The sequence below is a fragment of the Zootoca vivipara genome, chromosome 15, assembly GCF_965207765.1.
Source record: "Zootoca vivipara chromosome 15, rZooViv2.hap1.1, whole genome shotgun sequence".
Lineage (NCBI taxonomy): Eukaryota > Metazoa > Chordata > Lepidosauria > Squamata > Lacertidae > Zootoca > Zootoca vivipara.
In genome coordinates, this window is record NC_142598.1 from 20,322,896 (window position 1) to 20,341,902 (window position 19,007).

The 19,007-nt window shown below is 43.5% G+C and overlaps 1 protein-coding gene across 2 annotated transcripts in view; it reads right to left on the reverse strand.

The window, feature by feature from the left end:
• Window positions 1–19,007, reverse strand: part of B4GALT1 (beta-1,4-galactosyltransferase 1) — a 47,572-nt gene that overhangs the window by 20,185 nt on the left and 8,380 nt on the right. Inside the window, exons 2-4 of one of the 2 annotated variants that reach the window (XM_088659051.1) lie at window positions 3,907–4,142; window positions 3,693–3,697; window positions 187–226 (exon numbers count right to left, since the gene is read on the reverse strand). In XM_088659051.1, coding sequence (XP_088515177.1) covers window positions 187–226; window positions 3,693–3,697; window positions 3,907–4,142 — 281 coding nt within the window. The remainder of the gene's footprint in view (window positions 1–186; window positions 227–3,692; window positions 3,698–3,906; window positions 4,143–19,007) is intronic. The other variant, XM_035140728.3, reaches the window with a different exon arrangement.

The following is a 19,007-nucleotide window of genomic DNA, read 5'->3' on the forward strand; positions in this document are numbered from 1 at the left end:
GCTACAGCAGCCCAACTTCCATTTTACATATTCTCACATCACATCCACCCCACCCCACCCCACATCTCCATTTCAGTATTCAGCCCAATTTAATGTATTTCAGAGGTTCCAAAAGTCAATGGTAAACCTGCAGTAGATTCAAGTTTGAATTTGCATTGCACCGAAAGTTAAGAGGTGGGACGTTACCATTGAAGCAGTAGGGTGGTCAACGTTCCTTCCTTCCTTCCTTTCTCCTACAAGATGCAGAGTACAGAAGGACGCAGATGGAGTAAGAATCAATCGCTCACATACAAACTCTCCTTGCTTCAGCGATTGCTTTGCTATAGGACAGGTTTAACAAGAGAAAGGTAAGATTTCCCCCCCTAGAAGGAAGGAAGAATAAAAGGAAGAATGGATGCAAAGAAAGGACAGACAGGGGGTGGGGGGAGAGAGAGAAAGCAATTGTCAAGAGAGCAAAGAAATAAGAACGTTTTCTTACGTAGCAGGTTTTAAAAGCTCCTCTTAACCCTTCCAAGAAAAATACCATCTGGATAATTTAGTCTCATTGCCAATGTTGCTTGATGCACACAAAACTAACACTGCTTTAATGAAGTTAACTAAAGTGAATGCTTCATTGACAAATTAGGTCATGATGCTGGGTAACACTTGTATGATTTCTGCAGCATAATGGGGAAAAGCAGCGACACAATTATACTCTGCACACACCTAGCCTATGTATGCTTACTGTTATCCACCATCCCCTGTTTTTCTTTCCAAATTATATAGCCCCCTTTTGCAGAATTTCATCAGAGCCCTGAACGCTAATAACCTTTGTAAGTAAGCTCTGTTAAAGTCAACGGAATTTCTTTCCAACTCAAGCATATTTTGGATCAGGGTGCCATCAACTTACCCCATAGAAACTTATTTCTATGTCTGCACAAATGACTCATTAGCAAAAGAACTAGAAACCTTCATTCAGCCACAGGGAAAGACAATTAAATGGCCTTACATCCCATCCTATGCCGATTGAAGCAAACAAAAAAATTTAAGGACCAAACAGAACTGAACAAATAGTGATAAGCATTTTCCTTCTTAAGACATCTGTAGTAGGAACTATAAAGCAAGACCTGCTCAGAGGTGGGATTTTCAATTGCTCCTCAAGGGGTATCAGATGGCAAAGAGTAAGACCCCATCAGATGTATATCCCAGCGATACTCAAACTGCATGACCTCCAGAAGCATGTCTTGAAAAATTAAGCCACCATTTTGGAACCCTCCACTAGTCAATGACCCTAACCAGATAAGTCCATGTACCACCGACCATCATAATAAAAGAAGCAAGGGTGTCCTGGATTTCCCCAACACAGCCAGAGCTGAAACTGATAAGACAATCCTAGAACATAACCATTGCTGAGAAATCAGGTCCCATCCCTGAGCAATAAAGCAAGAGGGAAGATGAGATGCCATAAACCAATATTAAAAACAGGCTATTCTAATTTGCAAATGAACATTCCTGCTGGTTGTCTTGGGAGCCAAATGGGGAAACGCACGTTATATTTTTGATGGCAAACAATGAAGGTTGTCTCTTAAGCTAACAAACAACCTGCCCCCAGGTCATCAGTGTAATTTCAGAACTGCTTTATTGAAATCTCATACAAACGAAACCTGCCTAAACTGCTAAAAAAAAAGTGCCCCGAATCTAGAACTATTTGTTATTCCATGGAATAAGTCTGAGACGGTTGTGTTATGCAGATGTACATACCCTACGAAACTGGCACATGAAAAAAGCATCATTTTGGCTCATGAAGATTAAGAAAGCTAAAAAAAAACCAAAACCCAAAAAAACCCAGGTGCATTCTGCTTCCCCAAAGCTCAGCGCAAAGACAAAGAAGACAGCAAGAGATAACTCTGAGCAGGCCGGCAAAAACTCCGGAAGTTAACAGTGGGGTTGCAGTCTCTGTGATCATAACTAGAGGAGGCAACTAAAATTTTCAATATAATGTGTAAACTCATTCCAAGTACAGTACAACAAAATGCAACTAAATGTCACAGATATTCAGTCGATGCAACAGAACTAAGTATAGTCCATTATAATACAAGCCTATCAGTTAAAAGTTCTGCAGTATCAACCAAGACTTTGGGCTAGAGAAGGGAACTGCAGGCAGTCCCAACTGCAATAGTTGTACAACTCCCAAATCCTTTGGCTTGGGACCTCAGGTTGACACAAAAATGACCAATCCGGTGCTACAAGTCCTATAAATGATGATGATGATGATGATGATAATTTATTATTTATACACCACCCACCTGACTGGGTTTCCCCAGCCACTCTGGGCGACTTACAGCATATCTAAAAACATAGTAAAACATCAAGCATTAAAAACTTCTCGATAGAGGGCTGCCTTCAGATGTCTTCTAAAAGATATGTAGTTCTTCGTCTCCTCGATATCTGATGGGAGGGCATTCCATAGGATGGGCTCCACTACCGAGAAGGCCTTCCGGCTGGTTCCCAATAACCTCACTTCTCGCAGTGAGGGAACCAGCAGAATACCCTCAGAGGAGGACCTCAATGTCTGGGCTGAGTGATGGGGGTGGAAATGCCCTAAAGCCATTTAGGGCTTTAAAGGTCAGCACCAACACTTTGAATTGTGCTCGGAAATGTACTGGGAACCAGTGAAGATCCTTTAGGACCGGTGTTATATGGTCCCAGCGGTCGCTCCTGGACAACGGTCTAACTGCCAGATTCTGGATTAATTGTAGCTTCTGAGTCACCTTCAAATAGAGCGCATTGCAGTAGTCCAAGCGGGAGATAACCAGAGCATGCACCACTCTGGGGAGACAGTCTGCAGTCTCAGCCTGTGTACCAGATGGAGCTGGTAGACAGCTGCCCTGGACACAGACAGTTCACAGATCCACAGCCATCCCCTCAGTCTGGGCAACTTGTAGCCAAGGGATGCTATAGGCTTCTCTCGCTGTACCAACAAACTATTGCCACTGTTTTAGCATCAAGGTACAAAGTGGCTCTGTCAGCCCAATGACCCTAAACAGCTCAGATCTAGCAAACAGAAATATAAAAATCGGAAGGATATACACTCACCTTGCTACATTATTATTTTATTATTATGGTGTCTATTGTTGTGCTTTGTGTTATGTTTTTATTATTAGGCTCTACAAAATGTGTTCTTAATATTGTACATCGCCCTGAGATCTTTTGGAAAAGGTTGGTTATATAAATTATAATTATAAAACACATTTCTTATAAATGTCAGTTTTGTGTGGACTGCATATACCGGTATCTATCTGTTTCAATTAATACAGATATATTTATGGTTATTTTTTCATGTATTTTAATATGAGCTGAGGGCTTCCCCCACTTCTCTTAATCCCCCCTTTTTTCCTTCCTTCTTTTTTGCTTTTTGTTAAATTTCTTGTTTAGAGGGAAAATTTGTAAGTATATTTGAATCGGATATGCAGTAATAAAAAGATATAAAATAAATAACCACAGGAAGGAGGGGAGGGAAGTTGAGGAGAAGCTAAATTAGATTTGTAAAGATTTTGTTTTCTATATGAAGGAAGTAAAGGAAATGTTTTGCAGGAGCTCATATACCATGACCAAGTCTAAGTGTTGTAAAAAATGTATTATACGAAGGAACCCTTAACCATCAGAATCTTTAGCTGAGCATATTATAATACCGCAACAAGGGTGAGGAAAACCTTCCCTAAACTTTCTTTGTTTTTACATTTGCACAATTCCACAACATTCCTGTTGCTAGCAGAGTTAAACCAACCATGAGGCATCAAACACCACAATACCGTTTTTAACAATTCACTCAGCAAAAAGTCCCCGACATGTCTGAAAGAAAGTGACAACATGTACATGCTCCTTTTGCAAACGCAACAGGCTATTTGGAATCTTGCAATCTCTTACCTGGTTAATGACATATATACCATAATCAAGTTGCTGCCTTTGAAGGATTGGATGAAGATAATACAGCCAGTATTTCAAGTGTTCATCTCGATTTCTGAACGGGATGATAAGCGCTACTCTCTGAAGCGCTTTGCATTCCTTTGGGGTATAGCGGCCTCCTTCCCTGACTTCTGGGTTCTCGCCTGCCACTTTCTTCAAATCCACAGTCAGCGAAAACTCCACACGCAAAGGGCCAACTGGGAGGAAGGGAAAAAGCACAAGTCAAAGACAAGACAATGGTGCGAGATCGTTGGAGCCTTTAAAAAAAAATGATAGGTTTGCAAAAAGTCTCCTAAAGAACAGGGGTGGGAGTCCAGAATTTCAAATGGATACATTTATGGAGGACAACATATTAGAGAAATTTTAGCCTGATGATTCAGTAATGGCCACCATTTTAGGCGCCTTCAAGTGATGCACAATCGCTAACACACAGGTCCTTCTGGATCCGGAAGAAGGCAAAACGAGGGCAGAACAGGGCAAAATTGGGGGGGTAATGGGGGGACACTTATACGCGCACTGCCAACACATGCAGGGGGCGGGAACAGACCCCCTGTGAGAAATGCTCGCTATCTGTATTTGGGTCACAAAGGTCAAGCTATGGGTGGATACAAAGTTTCCAGTCCCCATTGTAGATGCTACCATAAAGCTAAACTGGATACAATCGTCCCTTGGAAGTCGAATGGAATCCGCTCTGGAAGTCTGTTCGACTTCCAAAATGTTCGAAAACCAAAGAGCAGCTTCTGATTGGCTGCAGGAAGCTCCTGCAGCCAATCGGAAGCTGTGTCGGACGTTTGGGTTCCAAAGAACATTTGCAAACCAGAACACTCACTTCTGGGTTTGCAGCATTCGGGAGCCAAAACATTCAAGAACTACTTCTGAGGCCTTGATACATCTCAAGCCCTGATGAGACAGCAAGAGAGTGCAGGCTATAAACTACAGTGTAGTTAACACTGTGAACTACAGATACGCATGGAGGAGGAATGTGTTTTAAACAGATTTCTATGTGGAACTTAGGAGTTCCAACCTGACTGAGCTTTGCTTTCATTGGCATGCCTCTTATGTTGAATGCCTGCTCATCTCCAAACTGATCGTGCATTGTAAGTAGACTCATTGTATGCCAAAAATACGAATATTTTACATCTGCTGTGTATAAAGCCTCATAGGGTCCCACATTTCTGTGGCACAGCTTTATAAGCAGTGAATAGTTATATCTATAGGCAGTCCCTGCACAGAGGGTTACAGTTTGAAAGACATGACACAAAAGGAAAAATGAATGAGGAGGGGAGAGGAAAACAAGCAAACACAACCAGGAATTCTTAACATTACACAGCAGTTCCTAGGTACAACAGAAACAGCTCAGGAAGAGGAGTTGTCAAATGGAAATGTGTTGATGCACTACAAATGACTCACAGTGGTACCTCGGGTTACAGACGCTTCAGGTTACAGACTCCGCTAACCCAGAAATAGTACCTCAGGTTAAGAACTTTGCTTCAGGATGAGAACAGAAATCGCGCGGCGGCGGCACGGCGGCAGTGGGAGGTCCCATTAGCTAAAGTGGTACCTCAGGTTAAGAACAGTTTCAGGTTAAGAACGGACCTCCAGAACGAAATAAGTTCTTAACCCGAGGTTCCACCGTATTGATCATAGTCTGAAGGCACACAAGGCTCAGTCTGGGAATGGTCAGGGCCAGGTAGGAGACCAAGTATGGATGAAATGTGGGGTGGGGGGGCGTGGCATGACATGACATGACATCATCCTGTTTTCACGCTTCCTATAGCCATCTGGTGGGCTACTGTGAAAACAGAGTGCCGGACCAGAAGGCAAGCTGGCCTGATCCAAAAGGGTTCTTAAAACAGAAGTCAACATGATCACTTTGCCTAACCGTCATCCACCCACTTCTATCTAGAACCAACACATACAGTAGATACTAAAGATTCAAGGCAGCAATGTATACAGTCATTCTTAAACTGCCTTGAACATTTTCACTGTGTGTGTGTGTGTGTGTGTGTGTGTGTGTGTGTGTGTTTAAAACTTTAGGTACTAACCACATGCAAAACGAAACCTCTTTGGGGTTTAGCTCAGCCACCGAAACTACAACTCCTAAAACTCCTTTACCAGAATTCTAAAGCAAAATGGGTTTCCGGTATTGTAAGCTGCCAACGGACCTGCCTGGCTCCAAAGCACACTTTTAACACAAACACAGAGAATCCAGCAGCCTTTCAAAAACAACATGAACAACTCAGGATACTGGAATAGACTCACATAGGAGGAGACACCAGGCATATTCAACCTTCTTAAGGGAAATTAGATGCGCTAGTGGTAGACTTGTTAATTCCCAAACTGTGGACCATAATAATGAAATATCTGAAGTTTTCCATGAGCAAACACACACCACACACACACACACCACACACACACACACCACACACACACACACCACACACACACACACCACACACACACACACCACACACACACACACCACACACACACACACCACACACACACACACCACACACACACACACACACATCTCTGCATGATCCATCTCTGTGCTGATCCACACACACACATCTCTGCCTCCATCTCTGCATGATCCATTGTCTCCTGGACTTGCCTCCTTCCATTCAGCCTTCAGCAGAAGTGGGAAATTCTTTTACCTCACAGCTTTGGGTGAGATTTTTATCAGTCAAGCCCTCTGATTCAGACACACACTAGAATTAACCACCCTCAGAGGAGAGTATGTTGCATCTCTGCATGAATGCCTGGTCTGAACTTGCCTCTTTATAGAGGCACACTCATAGAATCATAGTTGGAAGAGACCACAAGGGCCATCCAGTCCAACCCCCTGCCAAGCAGGAAACACCATCAAAGCATTCCTGACAGATGGCTGTCAAGCCTCTGCTTAAAGACCTCCAAAGAAGGAGACTCCACCACACTCCTTGGTAGCAAATTCCACTGCCGAACAGCTCTTACTGTCAGGAAGTTCTTCCTAATGTTGAGGTGGAATCTTCTTTCTTGTAGTTTGAATCCATTGCTCTGTGTCCGCTTCTCTGGAGCAGCGGAAAACAACCTTTCTCCCTCCTCTATATGACATCCTTTGATATATTTGAACATGGCTATCATATCACCCCTTAACCTTCTCTTCTCCAGGCTAAACATACCCAGCTTCCTAAGCCGTTCTTCATAAGGCATCGTTTCCAGGCCTTTGACCATTTTGGTTGCCCTCTTCTGGACACGCTCCAGCTTTTCAATATCCTTCTTGAACTGTGGTGCCCAGAACTGGACACAGTACTCCAGGTGAGATCTGACCAGAGCAGAATACAGTGGTACTATTACTTCCCTTGATCTAGATGCTATACACCTATTGATGCAGCCCAGAATTGCATTGGCTTTTTTAGCTGCTGCATCACACTGTTGACTCAAAAGAGAGATGCACACAGACATAAAACAGGCAGATTTAGGGGAATATGACTGGTTTGCCCACACTGGACGTCGAGCCAAGAGGCACCGCAGGAGGTGCCACAACAATGACAAACATCGAAAGGTGGGGGGGCACCAAATTTTGGCATTGCGCAGAGTGCCGCTGCATAAAAGGTAGATTCGCCTGTAAGTGTGTAGTTCTTACTCCAAGGCATTCTAAAAGCAAGCCTTTCAGATGCAGAAGTGAGGTGCACTTTCCATTTTAACTGCAAAATATAGGTCCCTCTGTAATCAGAAGTCTGGGAAATAGTGGGCTAAATAAAGGACTTCTACCTTGACTTACACATCCTTACTGCTGGAGATGCAACTAACAATCAAATAGATTTACAGGTGTATGCACAAAACTACCAATTGAGAACTAGCAGAAATGAGCCAAGTCAGTAACACTACAATATTCTCAGTTGTTGTTGTTTAAAAAACAAAACAAAACCCACCAACTGCATTGCACCTTCATATCCCCACATACATCTTCAAATTCCTTGGTGATGGGCAGGTTCTAACTAAAGTGCAACAAACAATAATAATAATAATAATAATAATAATAATAATAATAATAATAATTTTATTATTTATACCCCAACCATCTGGCTGGGTTTCCCCAGCCACTCTGGACGGCTCCCAACAGAGGACTAAAAACAGAATAAAACTTCAAACATTAAAAACTTTCCTAAACATGGCCTAAATAGGGTCATGAATGGGTCCCCTCCAGCAAGAACATCCCATCATTATGGCATCATCACCGAAAAAGGGCTGCCTGACCTCATGCTGTAAAGAGGCAGAAAGAGAGAATAGGAGAGAAAGAGAAAGAAACAGAAACAGAGAGAAGAAGTTGTGCAATCCACTTTTTTCACACTTCTGCGACACGCTAGGAAGCTGTGAGAACACTCCTAAGTGTGTCTACTTAACGGAAAATCCTACTGGTATTAAATGGGAACCTAGGAGCTGTCTTATGTTCAGCAGCACTTCTACAGGGTCTCAGACCAGGAGAATTCCCAGTCCTACCCAAAGTTGCCAGGATTTCAGCCTTGGACCTTCTGCAAAGCAGAGATGATCAACCACTGACTTGCACACGCGTGTGTTTAGGACAGAGGTAATGGGTCATTCACAAAAGAGGGGGCACACATCCCCATGGGGTAGGACTGGTAGAAAGCAAATGACTGCTTTTGATATTCTGCTTGGATGTGAGCAAAGAAAGTCTGTCCACCTTAAATAAAAATAAAAATCTGCTTCTTGGCATTTCCTTTCATATCTTAAGGAACTAAGAAGGGCAATGCACTCACATGTTCAGGCTGCCAGTTTAATAAAACCAGCTGTCACAGAATCATTCTAGCTGGGCAGATAAAAGAAAACAAGCACAGATAAGGCCAAGGAGCAGGAAATTTTGAACATGGAGGCATGGAAAACCCATATGTGAGCTTGGCATACATGACACTGAAGCCAACTTTTATCTTGCTGAGATTTTCCTCCACTTCCCGGTTCTTTCTTTAATCATTTCCAAGTCTCTAGCTAAATTTACATAGGCTGTGCTGGTCATTGATTGTAATAAAAACATGTGACTTGATACATAGAGTGGGGTTAAAGTTGCCCAATCTTTTACAGTGTTGCCCCTCCCTGGCTGCCCCTCCCAGGTCAAAGGCAGTAAGTAACTGTTTATTATACACTGTAAAAGATTGGGCAATAAACAGTTACTTACTGCATTTGGCCTGGGAGGGGCAGCAGGGCAGAAGAGGCGGGGAAAACAAGGACAGAGAAAGATCCCCTATATTGAGCCAGCAGTGTTAGAAACTCAAGATACTGTACGGTATATAAGCTAAGCACCAAATGGCTTCTTAAACTAAGGTTAGAGTCGCCAAAATGGAATGTCTTGTTGCCATTTTGGTGCAAGATAGCTCTAAAATTTTATTTTTTTTCAAATGATGGACTGGCTGTGATTGAGTCTCAGGTTACACCTCTGGCCAGTTCAGACGACTACCTTGAACTAAGTGAAGAGCTTAAAGAAGAAAAGTCACTTGATGGTGGAGTTGTCAGGCATCATCCTGGTGCCCAGCACTTTCACTTGGCCGCAAAATGCGTCTGGTACCTGGCTAATTTCGAACACTGGTTTGTGGCACAAGACCTTCCAATCGTCAATATTTGTGCCACCTGAATATGCTGGTATGTGAACATAGTGATAGCCTGGAAACACCCCTAGCTTCCTTTATTATGTCTGGCTTCCAGCTTTCAAAGCCAGATTTGGTCCTCAGACCATGCGGTGGGCCGGACTATATTTTGAAGGGAAAAAATGAATGAATTCCTATGCCCCACAAATAACCCAGAGATGCATTTTAAATAAAAGCACACATGTAAAAAACACCAGGCAGGCCCCACAAATAACCCAGAGATGCATTTTAAATAAAAGGACACTTTCTACTCATGTAAAAGCACGCTGATTCCTGGACCGTCCGCGGGCCGGATTGAGAAGGCCATTGGGCCGCATCCGACCCACGGGCAGGGGCGTAGGAAGATAGGGGCGGTGGGGGCGGGCCGCCCTGAGTGGCGGGCTCCAAGGGGTGCCATCGCGGGCGCCCGCCCCCAAAACCCCGCCCTCCGGGAGGCGTGCCCCACCACTGCCCACAGGCCTGAGGTTGCCTACCCCTGGGCTAGAACCACCGGGACAGTAAAAGAGCATGGAGGAAAATCACTCAAAGAATGTTACATTTGTACATACTCCAATCTGCGACAGAACTGATTAATAGTGAACACCCCATCAAACTCCTGAAGGACAAGGGGCATCCCCTCTCTGCAGGGATAATTCTTTCAGGCTCAAAGTTTGCCTTCCTGGGACACTCTGACACAGCATACATAATATGGAAAGCAGCAAACTCCTGCACAGTTGCTCTTCTGCAATATAATTAATCATCTACAAATCAAGGTAATCTTAGAATGTGCCAAGATATAAAGCACAGAGAAGTCCAGGAACAGGAAAAGCCAAGATAAGTGGGCTTGCTTAATTTGGGAGTTCCCCCCCCCAGTTTTTGCAACGGAGCAGATTTTCAACAGCCTCAACTATTTCAACATTATAAATACAGTTCCATCTGCAACCAAACGCCTATAGCCACAATTCTGGAAAAACTAGTGGATGATGACAGACATGGATGAGAGTCTTTCGAGAGGCGCCCTCTTCAATTAGAGCAGGTATGAGCATACAGTGTCTATGTTAAAGGTCAGGCTTGGCTCTGCACACACAAACAAGGTTGCTAAATACCGGAGTGCATCTGAGCACATTTCCAGTATTCACACTCTTCACAGGTCCATCTGTGTTCATGTGCCTAGCAGCAATGAATAAAAAAAAACCCTACCCTACGTCTTCCAACATAGCCAGTGCATGTCTGAAGCCACACTAAATATAATTGCAGGACAGGTTTTCCAATTTGGTTAAAAATCCATTTTGGGGGGAAATGCACCAAAATGGAGTAGGTAAAGGAAAAGGACCCCTGGACAGTTAAGTCCAGTCAAATTTGACTATGGGGTTGCGGCGCTCATCTCTACTTTCAGGCCAAGGGAGCTGGCGTTTGTCCACAGGCAGCTTTCCAGGCCATGTGGCCAGCATGACTAAACTGCTTCTGGCACAACAGGACACCATGATGGAAGCCAGAGAGCACAGAAACACCATTTACCTTCCTGCCACAGCGGTACCTATTTATCTACTCACACTGGTATGCTTTCAAACTGCTAGGTTGGGACAGAGCAATGAGAGCTCACCCCGTTGCACAGATTCGAACCTCTGACCTTGGGCAAGCCCAAGAAGCTTAGTGGTTTAGACCACAGCACCACCCACGTCCACCAAAATGGAGTATTTCATAAGGGGTAGGTATGAAGAAATGGAGGCAGTGAGAGATTTTACTTTCTTGGGCTCCTTGATCACTGCAGATGGTGACAGCAGTCAAGAAATTAAAAGACGCCTGCTTCTTGGGAGAAAAGCAATGACAAACCTAGACAGCATCTTAAAAAGCAGAGACATCACCTTGCCTACAAAGGTCCGTATAGTTAAAGCTATGGTTTTCCCAGTAGTGATGTATGGAAGTGAGAGCTGGACCATAAAGAAGGCTGATCGCCAAAGAATTGATGCTTTTGAATTATGGTGCTGGAGGAGACTCTTGAGAGTCCCATGGACTGCAAGAAGATCAAACCTATCCATTCTTAAGGAAATCAGCCCTGAGTGCTCACTGGAAGGACAGATCCTGAAGCTGAGGCTCCAATACTTTGGCCACCTCATGAGAAGAGAAGAATCCTTGGAAAAGACCTTGATGTTCGGAAAGATGGAGGGCATTAGGAGAAGGGGACGACAGAGGATGAGATGGTTGGACAGTGTTCTCGAAGCTACAAACATGAGTTTGACCAACTGCGGGAGGCAGTGGAAGACAGGAGTGCCTGGCGTGCTATGGTCCATGGGGTCACGAAGAGTCGGACACGACTAAACGACTAAACAACAACAACAACAAGGTATGAATTGTGGCAAACTGGGCATACTCCGCTTCCCAATCCAGCACTGGGAGAGCATTGGTTGCAGAGCAAATGCAGAGCCTCAGTCCACTCCCTTAAAAGTGACTAAAGAATCAGGGTAGTTACAAGTACACTTTCTGATACAGTGGTACCTCGGTTCTCTCGAACAGTATCCGTTCAGGAAGCCCGTTCGGCTTTCGAAACGTTTGAAAACCGAGGCACGGCTTCCCATGGGTTCGAGAACTAAGGTTCCACTGTACTGTACTGGAACTTGGGATCACCCAAGGAAAAATAGGCAGCAGATTTAGGATGGAGAAGAGAAAAACAGCACTTCACACAATGCATCATTAACATATTGAATTTGCTGCAGCCACACTAGCATCATTGGTTTTAAACGAGGCAAATTCATGGCTAATATTCGTGATAGTTAGATGGAACCTCCATGTGCAGAAGCACAGAATCTCTGAATACTCACTACACGGGAGGGGGTGTCTGCATATGTGACTTGTGGACTGTGTTTGGCTTAGTGGCTCACAAGTTGTGCAGGCCTGAGCCTGCCTCCCATCTGAAATTTCCATACTGCAGAGTCCTTATCAGGCAGTGGATATATTTAGTCTCCTCAACAGCACAAGGTCAAAACAACAAGTTGCAGTGCTGCATTTCAGTTACGATAGTATCAGAGTTCAGTCAGAAGCAGCTCAGCAAAGCAATTCATGGAAAGCTAAGTCAAGGAAAGCCACATTGCTTTGGAAAATAACTACATTAGGTTCCTTTAGAATGTCTCTCTCTCTCTCTCTCTCTCTCTCTCTCTCTCTCTCTCTCTCTCTCTCTCTCTCACACACACACACACACACACACACACACACACACACACACACACACACGTTGCTTGCTATACATAGGTTGGATATAGCACGATGCTGTGAGTCCCAAACCTGCAACACAGAAACAAGGAACTTTATGACTATCATTTAGTGTTTGCACACCAGACAACTGGCTAGTCAAATATTTGTCCGTCTGATTTTTGATTGCAGCCAAATCAAAAATCAAATATTCTTAAAAGTCACGATGCCCTGATGCTTGTTTATAGGAGTACCTTTAAAATTAGTTGCGGCTTTGCTTTATTTTGATTACAATTTCTGCTTTAAACATTATTCTGAAAATTATAACTGTTGGTAGACCTTGAACAAACATCAGAAAGATTAATTTGATTGCTTCACAACAAAAATGTTCATTGTAAAATGATTCACATTCATGATCAACAACACAACCCCATGCCTAGTTGGAAATAAGTCCCATTGAGTTTAATCAGCAAACATACACAGGATTGCAGCTAATACATACTGGGAATAAATCCCATTGAACTCAAGGGAACTTCTGAGTAGATTCTGTAAGCATATGTATGCTGCCACATACACCCGGACAACACCATCACTGGCCCCAACAACATCAAACATACCATCTCAGGACTATTTAATTGCTCATCTTCTAACATTGTGTATGCCATCAAATGCCAACGGTGCCCTTCAGCTCTCTATATTGGACAAACAGGCCAAACCCTACGCCAAAGGATAAATGGACATAAATCTGACATCAGGAACCATAAGACTGAAAAACCAGTAGGAGAACACTTCAATCTCCCAGGACATTCTATACAAGACCTCAAAGTAGCTGTTTTATTACAGAAAAATTTCAGAAACAGACTGGAAAGAGAAGTTGCTGAATTGCAACTCATTAACAAGCTTAAAACCATGGAGAGATCTGGTTTGAATAAGGACATTGGATTCTTATCTCATTATACATGATAAAGCTTTCTTTAGCACCTCACCCCTTGCTTTTTCCTGCAAGACCAATTGCAGTTGGTAACAGTCATTAACAGTCACCAACAGGTTTACCACTCCTATCAGCCAATCACCCATTCCCACCACCCTTCTGAGCAATACCCCCACCCCCACCCTCTGACTATTCATAAGGGTCTGGTGACTTCTGTTTCAGTGTATCTGAAGAAGTGTGCATGCACACAAAACTTAGTTGGTCTCTAAGGTGCTATTTTTGTTTTGTAAGCATATTGCTATGAGTTTGTGGAGTGCAAGACATCCTAAACTCCTGGGTCCAATAAAAGTTAGAATTAATCAAGATTTGGGGAATTAAACTGCGCCAAACACTGAACTCCTAGATTCCTTTCCACTTTCATGTATTCCACTCCTGTCTTTGGAAGGAGGTGCCATTTCGGGAATAGATCTTAGTATTTCTTTTGCATTTCTAGCCTGGAAGAAAGCAAGACCGGAAAGCACAAGGGGAGTTGCTAATGATTACCTTCGTTATTGCATAAATGGATTATGGATAAACTAGCGTTGGGGATACATGAAAAGAGTAGAACATTAGCATCATCAAGCTCAAAGTAAATGTACAACAGGAACACAATCTACATAAATGTGACGTTAACAAAGACCTTCTTGCTGGCATCCTTCCAAGAAGATAAAAGGTAAAGGTAAAGGGACCCCTGACCATTAGGTCCAGTCGTGACCGACTCTGGGGTTGCGCGCTCATCTCGCATTATTGGCCGAGGGAGCTTCCAGGTCATGTGGCCAGCATGACAAAGCCGCTTCTGGCGAACCAGAGCAGCACATGGAAACGCCGTTTACCTTCCCGCTGTAGCGGTTCCTATTTATCTACTTGCATTTTGAGGTGCTTTCGAACTGCTAGGTTGGCAGGAGCTGGGACCAAGCAACGGGAGCTCACCCCGTCACAGGGATTCGAACCGCCGACCTTCTGATCAGCAAGCCCTAGGCTCAGTGAAGGCACTAATCTCCACCACATGAACACACAAAAGGCAAAGCCAAGATTATTGTGGCTGCAACTTTAGCTCTGGACCTACCGGTAGTAACTTCACCCATAGTAAGCCCTTCTAGCAAGACATTTAGCAAAACCAGACCATTGTTGCATTAAAAAATGGGCTAAAACAATGGCTCTCATTGCTTGCAATTTAAAGTAGTGGAAAAGATGTACACATTGGGCATCCATCTATCATCATACATGTTTAATGCAAGTATAAACAGGCACACACCAATACAGGCAACCTGGCGGGCACAAACACACAAAGCTTATAATAACAGGGAGGATAACGGGAAGTAGGGGTGGGGAATGCATACTAACAGCATGCTCAGACAGTCAAGCGGTTACCGTTTGGAGGCAAAAAAGCGCTTGCACATGAGACAAGCTTCTTCTACATACTCCAGGGACTCCAAAGGTATGCCTGTGTTTTTAAAATTAAAAAATGGCTTAATGGAGAGAGGGGAACCCGAGAGCCCAGTGTTATAAGAATTTGCGGTCTCAAATATAAAAATTAAACGTTCATAAATTTACACGGCAAACACATACGTAAGTATGTAAACCACGTGTCTGAAATAGTACAGGAGAACAATCCTGAAACCATTTTGACTCTCCCAAATTGACCTCAAATGTTTCTCTGCAAGGAGACAGGAAATGCAAAAGCCTCTCCATTGTCTTTTGCTTACCTGTCTTTAGGGCATCTTTGTGTATGAATGGGGTGAGCCTGTGACCTGGATTCAGGAATTAAAGTATTTACCATTACGAAAGAATGGGCAGGCTGCCCAAGTAAGCAATCACTGGCCATTGTCAGGTATTCTGGCAGACAGGATTTCTGTTGTAGACCGCCTCCTTTTGGGGTGTATGTATGATGCTTTTGGGGGTGTTCTTGAGCTACAGGGTGGGCAATTTCAAAAGTCTATATAAGGGCGTGCACACCTTTGTTCTGGGTTCCTCCTCCCTCCTGAGTGGAGGGGTGAGGACCCTGTTGCAACAGTTTAAAAAAGATCAGGCTTACTAGCTGCTTTGCTTCTCAATATTCTCCGGTTGGCCTCTGTTATTTTCTCCTACCGACAGGGAACCCACTTAAGGATTCTATACTGTACAGGGTCTTGGATACCCGATAAGGGAAAAGGAGCAGATTTTGTTTACATCACCAGCGAGGATTAAGTGTGCTCCGAAGTCCCCAAAAACTGCAGAATGTTGGAGTGTCCACTGGGTATGGGAACTGGGAAATCTTGGGGAGGGGAAAAAGCAACTTGCTTTGTTTAACCAGGGGTCAGCAATTTTTTTGTGGCTTGGGCCGGCTCATGGTCCCGCAGACGCCACGGTGGGTGGGAGAGTGTGTGTGTGTGCACGTGCATGCGCAAACGCTATTTCTGGCACGGAGGAGGCGTGCACAGCTTTCCATTGGCTGCAGGTGTCACCATTGAGAAAAAGAGGTAGGAATAACAGGGCAATATATATATATATATATATATATATATATATATATATATATATATATGGACTGTCCCTGGATCAAATAACTTCTTCTCAAAATAAAAAAATCCTTCCAGTAGCACCTTAGAGACCAACTAGGTTTGTCATAGGTATGAGCTTTCATGTGCATGCACACTTCTTCAGATACACTGAAACAGTGTATCTTCTCAAAGTTCACCCAAGTTCTTAACCTAGCTCAAGGTTGTGACCTGAACTAGCCAGATGTTTAACTGATCATCACATTCAGCCCATCATTGGAAAAATAAGACTTTAGATCTTGTCTTGCCCCAAAATGGCAAGTATACATTCCATTTTGGCAGCTGCAACCTTGGTTTAAGGAGACATTTGCTGCCTAGCTTATATATCAGAGTTTCTAACACTGCCCACCCCACCCCACTCTACACATCAATAAATGCCAAATTAATGGCAGTGTTTCTAATCTTTGAACGTTAGGAAGTTAGGTCTGCTTCAATATTGCTTACACTGACTGGCAGCAGCTTTCCAGAGTTTCAGGCGGTGTTTTCTCACACTCCTTACCTGGGGATGCTGGCGATTGGACCCGAGACGTTCTGCATCCCAAGCGGTAGTTTTACCACTGAACTAGGGCCCTATGTCTGATGCCAACAGTGTTGCATGCTTATGCAAGTCTTGTTAAGAAAGTCTTGCTCCCTTTTACTTTCCAAGGGTGGATTAACATTGATCTGTTTCAATAAATGGGAACTGCTCCTTACAGTTTCTTTTTTCCACACCCCAAACAAGTGCCGTTTTTACAATCCTAAGGTAAAGAGTTGCACTTTTAGTTCACATTCCCTCAGAGTTACTACAGCAGATAAGGTCTTTCTGGTTTCATTTACTGTTGCTATGATGCATAACATAGAGATAAGGCCCAAAGTAATAGCAGAGTATGCAAATACAGTACAATAAAAACTGGTCTCTTCCAATGTAAACCGAACACTTTAATATGATAAAATACTAACATAAAACAAGGAATAGTAAAACAATAAAGATTTGCAATCAGTTTCATAGGTGAATTTGACTGGGGAACAATTTTGGGCACGTTACAGAATATATATTTGTGGTTTAATTATATACCGTAGCTATTTTCCCAATTATGGGGGGGGGGGAGAGAGATAAAAAAGAAACTGATCAAAATGAATAAACTATGAGTCCACATATAGAACTAATTTAGATTTTGAAATATAAGCTAAGTTAGAGAGCTTGGTTGGACTTAATTTTAAAAAAGAAACACTAATAGCCATGAGCTACAATAAACAACTGTACAGTGGTACCTCGGTTTAAGTACACAATTGGTTCCAGAAGTCTGTACTTAACCTGAAGCGCACTTAACCTGAAGCGAACTTTTCCACTGAAAGTAATGGAAAGTGGATTAATCCGTTCCAGACAGGTCCGCGGAGTACTTAAACTGAAAGTACTCAAACCGAGGTGTACTTAAACCAAGGTATGACTGTACTTCTAACTAAGTGGGAGAGTGATAAAACCTATCAACTATTAGCACACTATGTAAGAGAGAAAAAGAAAAGGGAATACAGTATTGCCAAACTTGTCAACAAACTCCAAAACATTCATTTAGAGCTTCCAAATGAATTGCATTTTTAAAAGACTTATAATTTGCTTTTTTTTAGAACCCTGCTCCACAAAGAAGCTCAAAATAGATATAAGAGAGAAAGCCCAAGTACAGATACTGTGCAAAACCATTTAAATAGCCATTTCATAGCACTATCAAAAACAGAAGTAAACCAAAACAAAAGCTCAGTTGGTTAGAGCATAGCGCCAAGGTTGCAGATTCAATTTCTGTATGAGACAACAGCATATTCCTGCATTCCAGACTAGAAAATATGAAAATATATTAAAAAGTCAGACTCTGGCACAATAGCTCTAGTTCAGGGTGGCCAACTCCCAAGAGACTGTGATCTACTTACAGATTTAAAAACTTGCTGTGATCTACCCCCTTTTTGGGGGTTCAGGTCAAAGTTGTTGAGCTTTTTTGGGGAGGAGGAAGGCCTGTTTTTAAGGCATTCAGATCAAAGTTGTTGTTGAGCTTTTTTAGGGAGAAGGAAAGCGCCATTTTTGGGGGGGTGCAGGGCAAAAAAAATGAGCTTTTTTTAGGGGAGCCAAAGTTGTTGAGCTTCTTTGGGGGGAGCCAGTGATCTGCCAGTGATCTACCACAGGCGTCCAGTGATCTACTGGTAGATCACGATCTACCTGTTGGACGTGCCTGCTCTAGTTTATAGCCCCTCCTTATATCAATCACCAAAGGATTTAGGAAAGAGTTAGGACGTGGGTGGTGCTGTGGGTTAAACCACAGAGCCTGGGGCTTGCCAATCAGAAGGTCGGCGGTTCAAATCCCTGCGACGGGGTGAGCTCCCGTTGCTCGTTCCCAGCTCCTGCCAACCTAGTAGTTCGAAAGCATGTCAAAGTGCAAGTAGATAAATAGGTACCGCTCCGGCGGGAAGGTAAACGCCATTTCCGTGCGCTGCTCTGGTTCGCCAGAAGCGGCTTAGTCATGCTAGCCACATGACCCGGAAGCTGTACGCCGGCTCCCTCGGTCAATAGAACGAGATGAGCGCCGCAACCCCAGAGTCAGTCACGACTCACGACTGAACCTAATGGTCAGGGGTCCCTTTACCTAAGTCTTTTAAGACCCTCTTCAAGACCGTGATGCATGGGGCCTGCCTACCATCACAGGAATGGGGCCACTGCCAAAAAGTCCCTACCGCAACTGCCTGGATCTCCTTTACCAACAGACACTTAAGTAGATCTTCAGA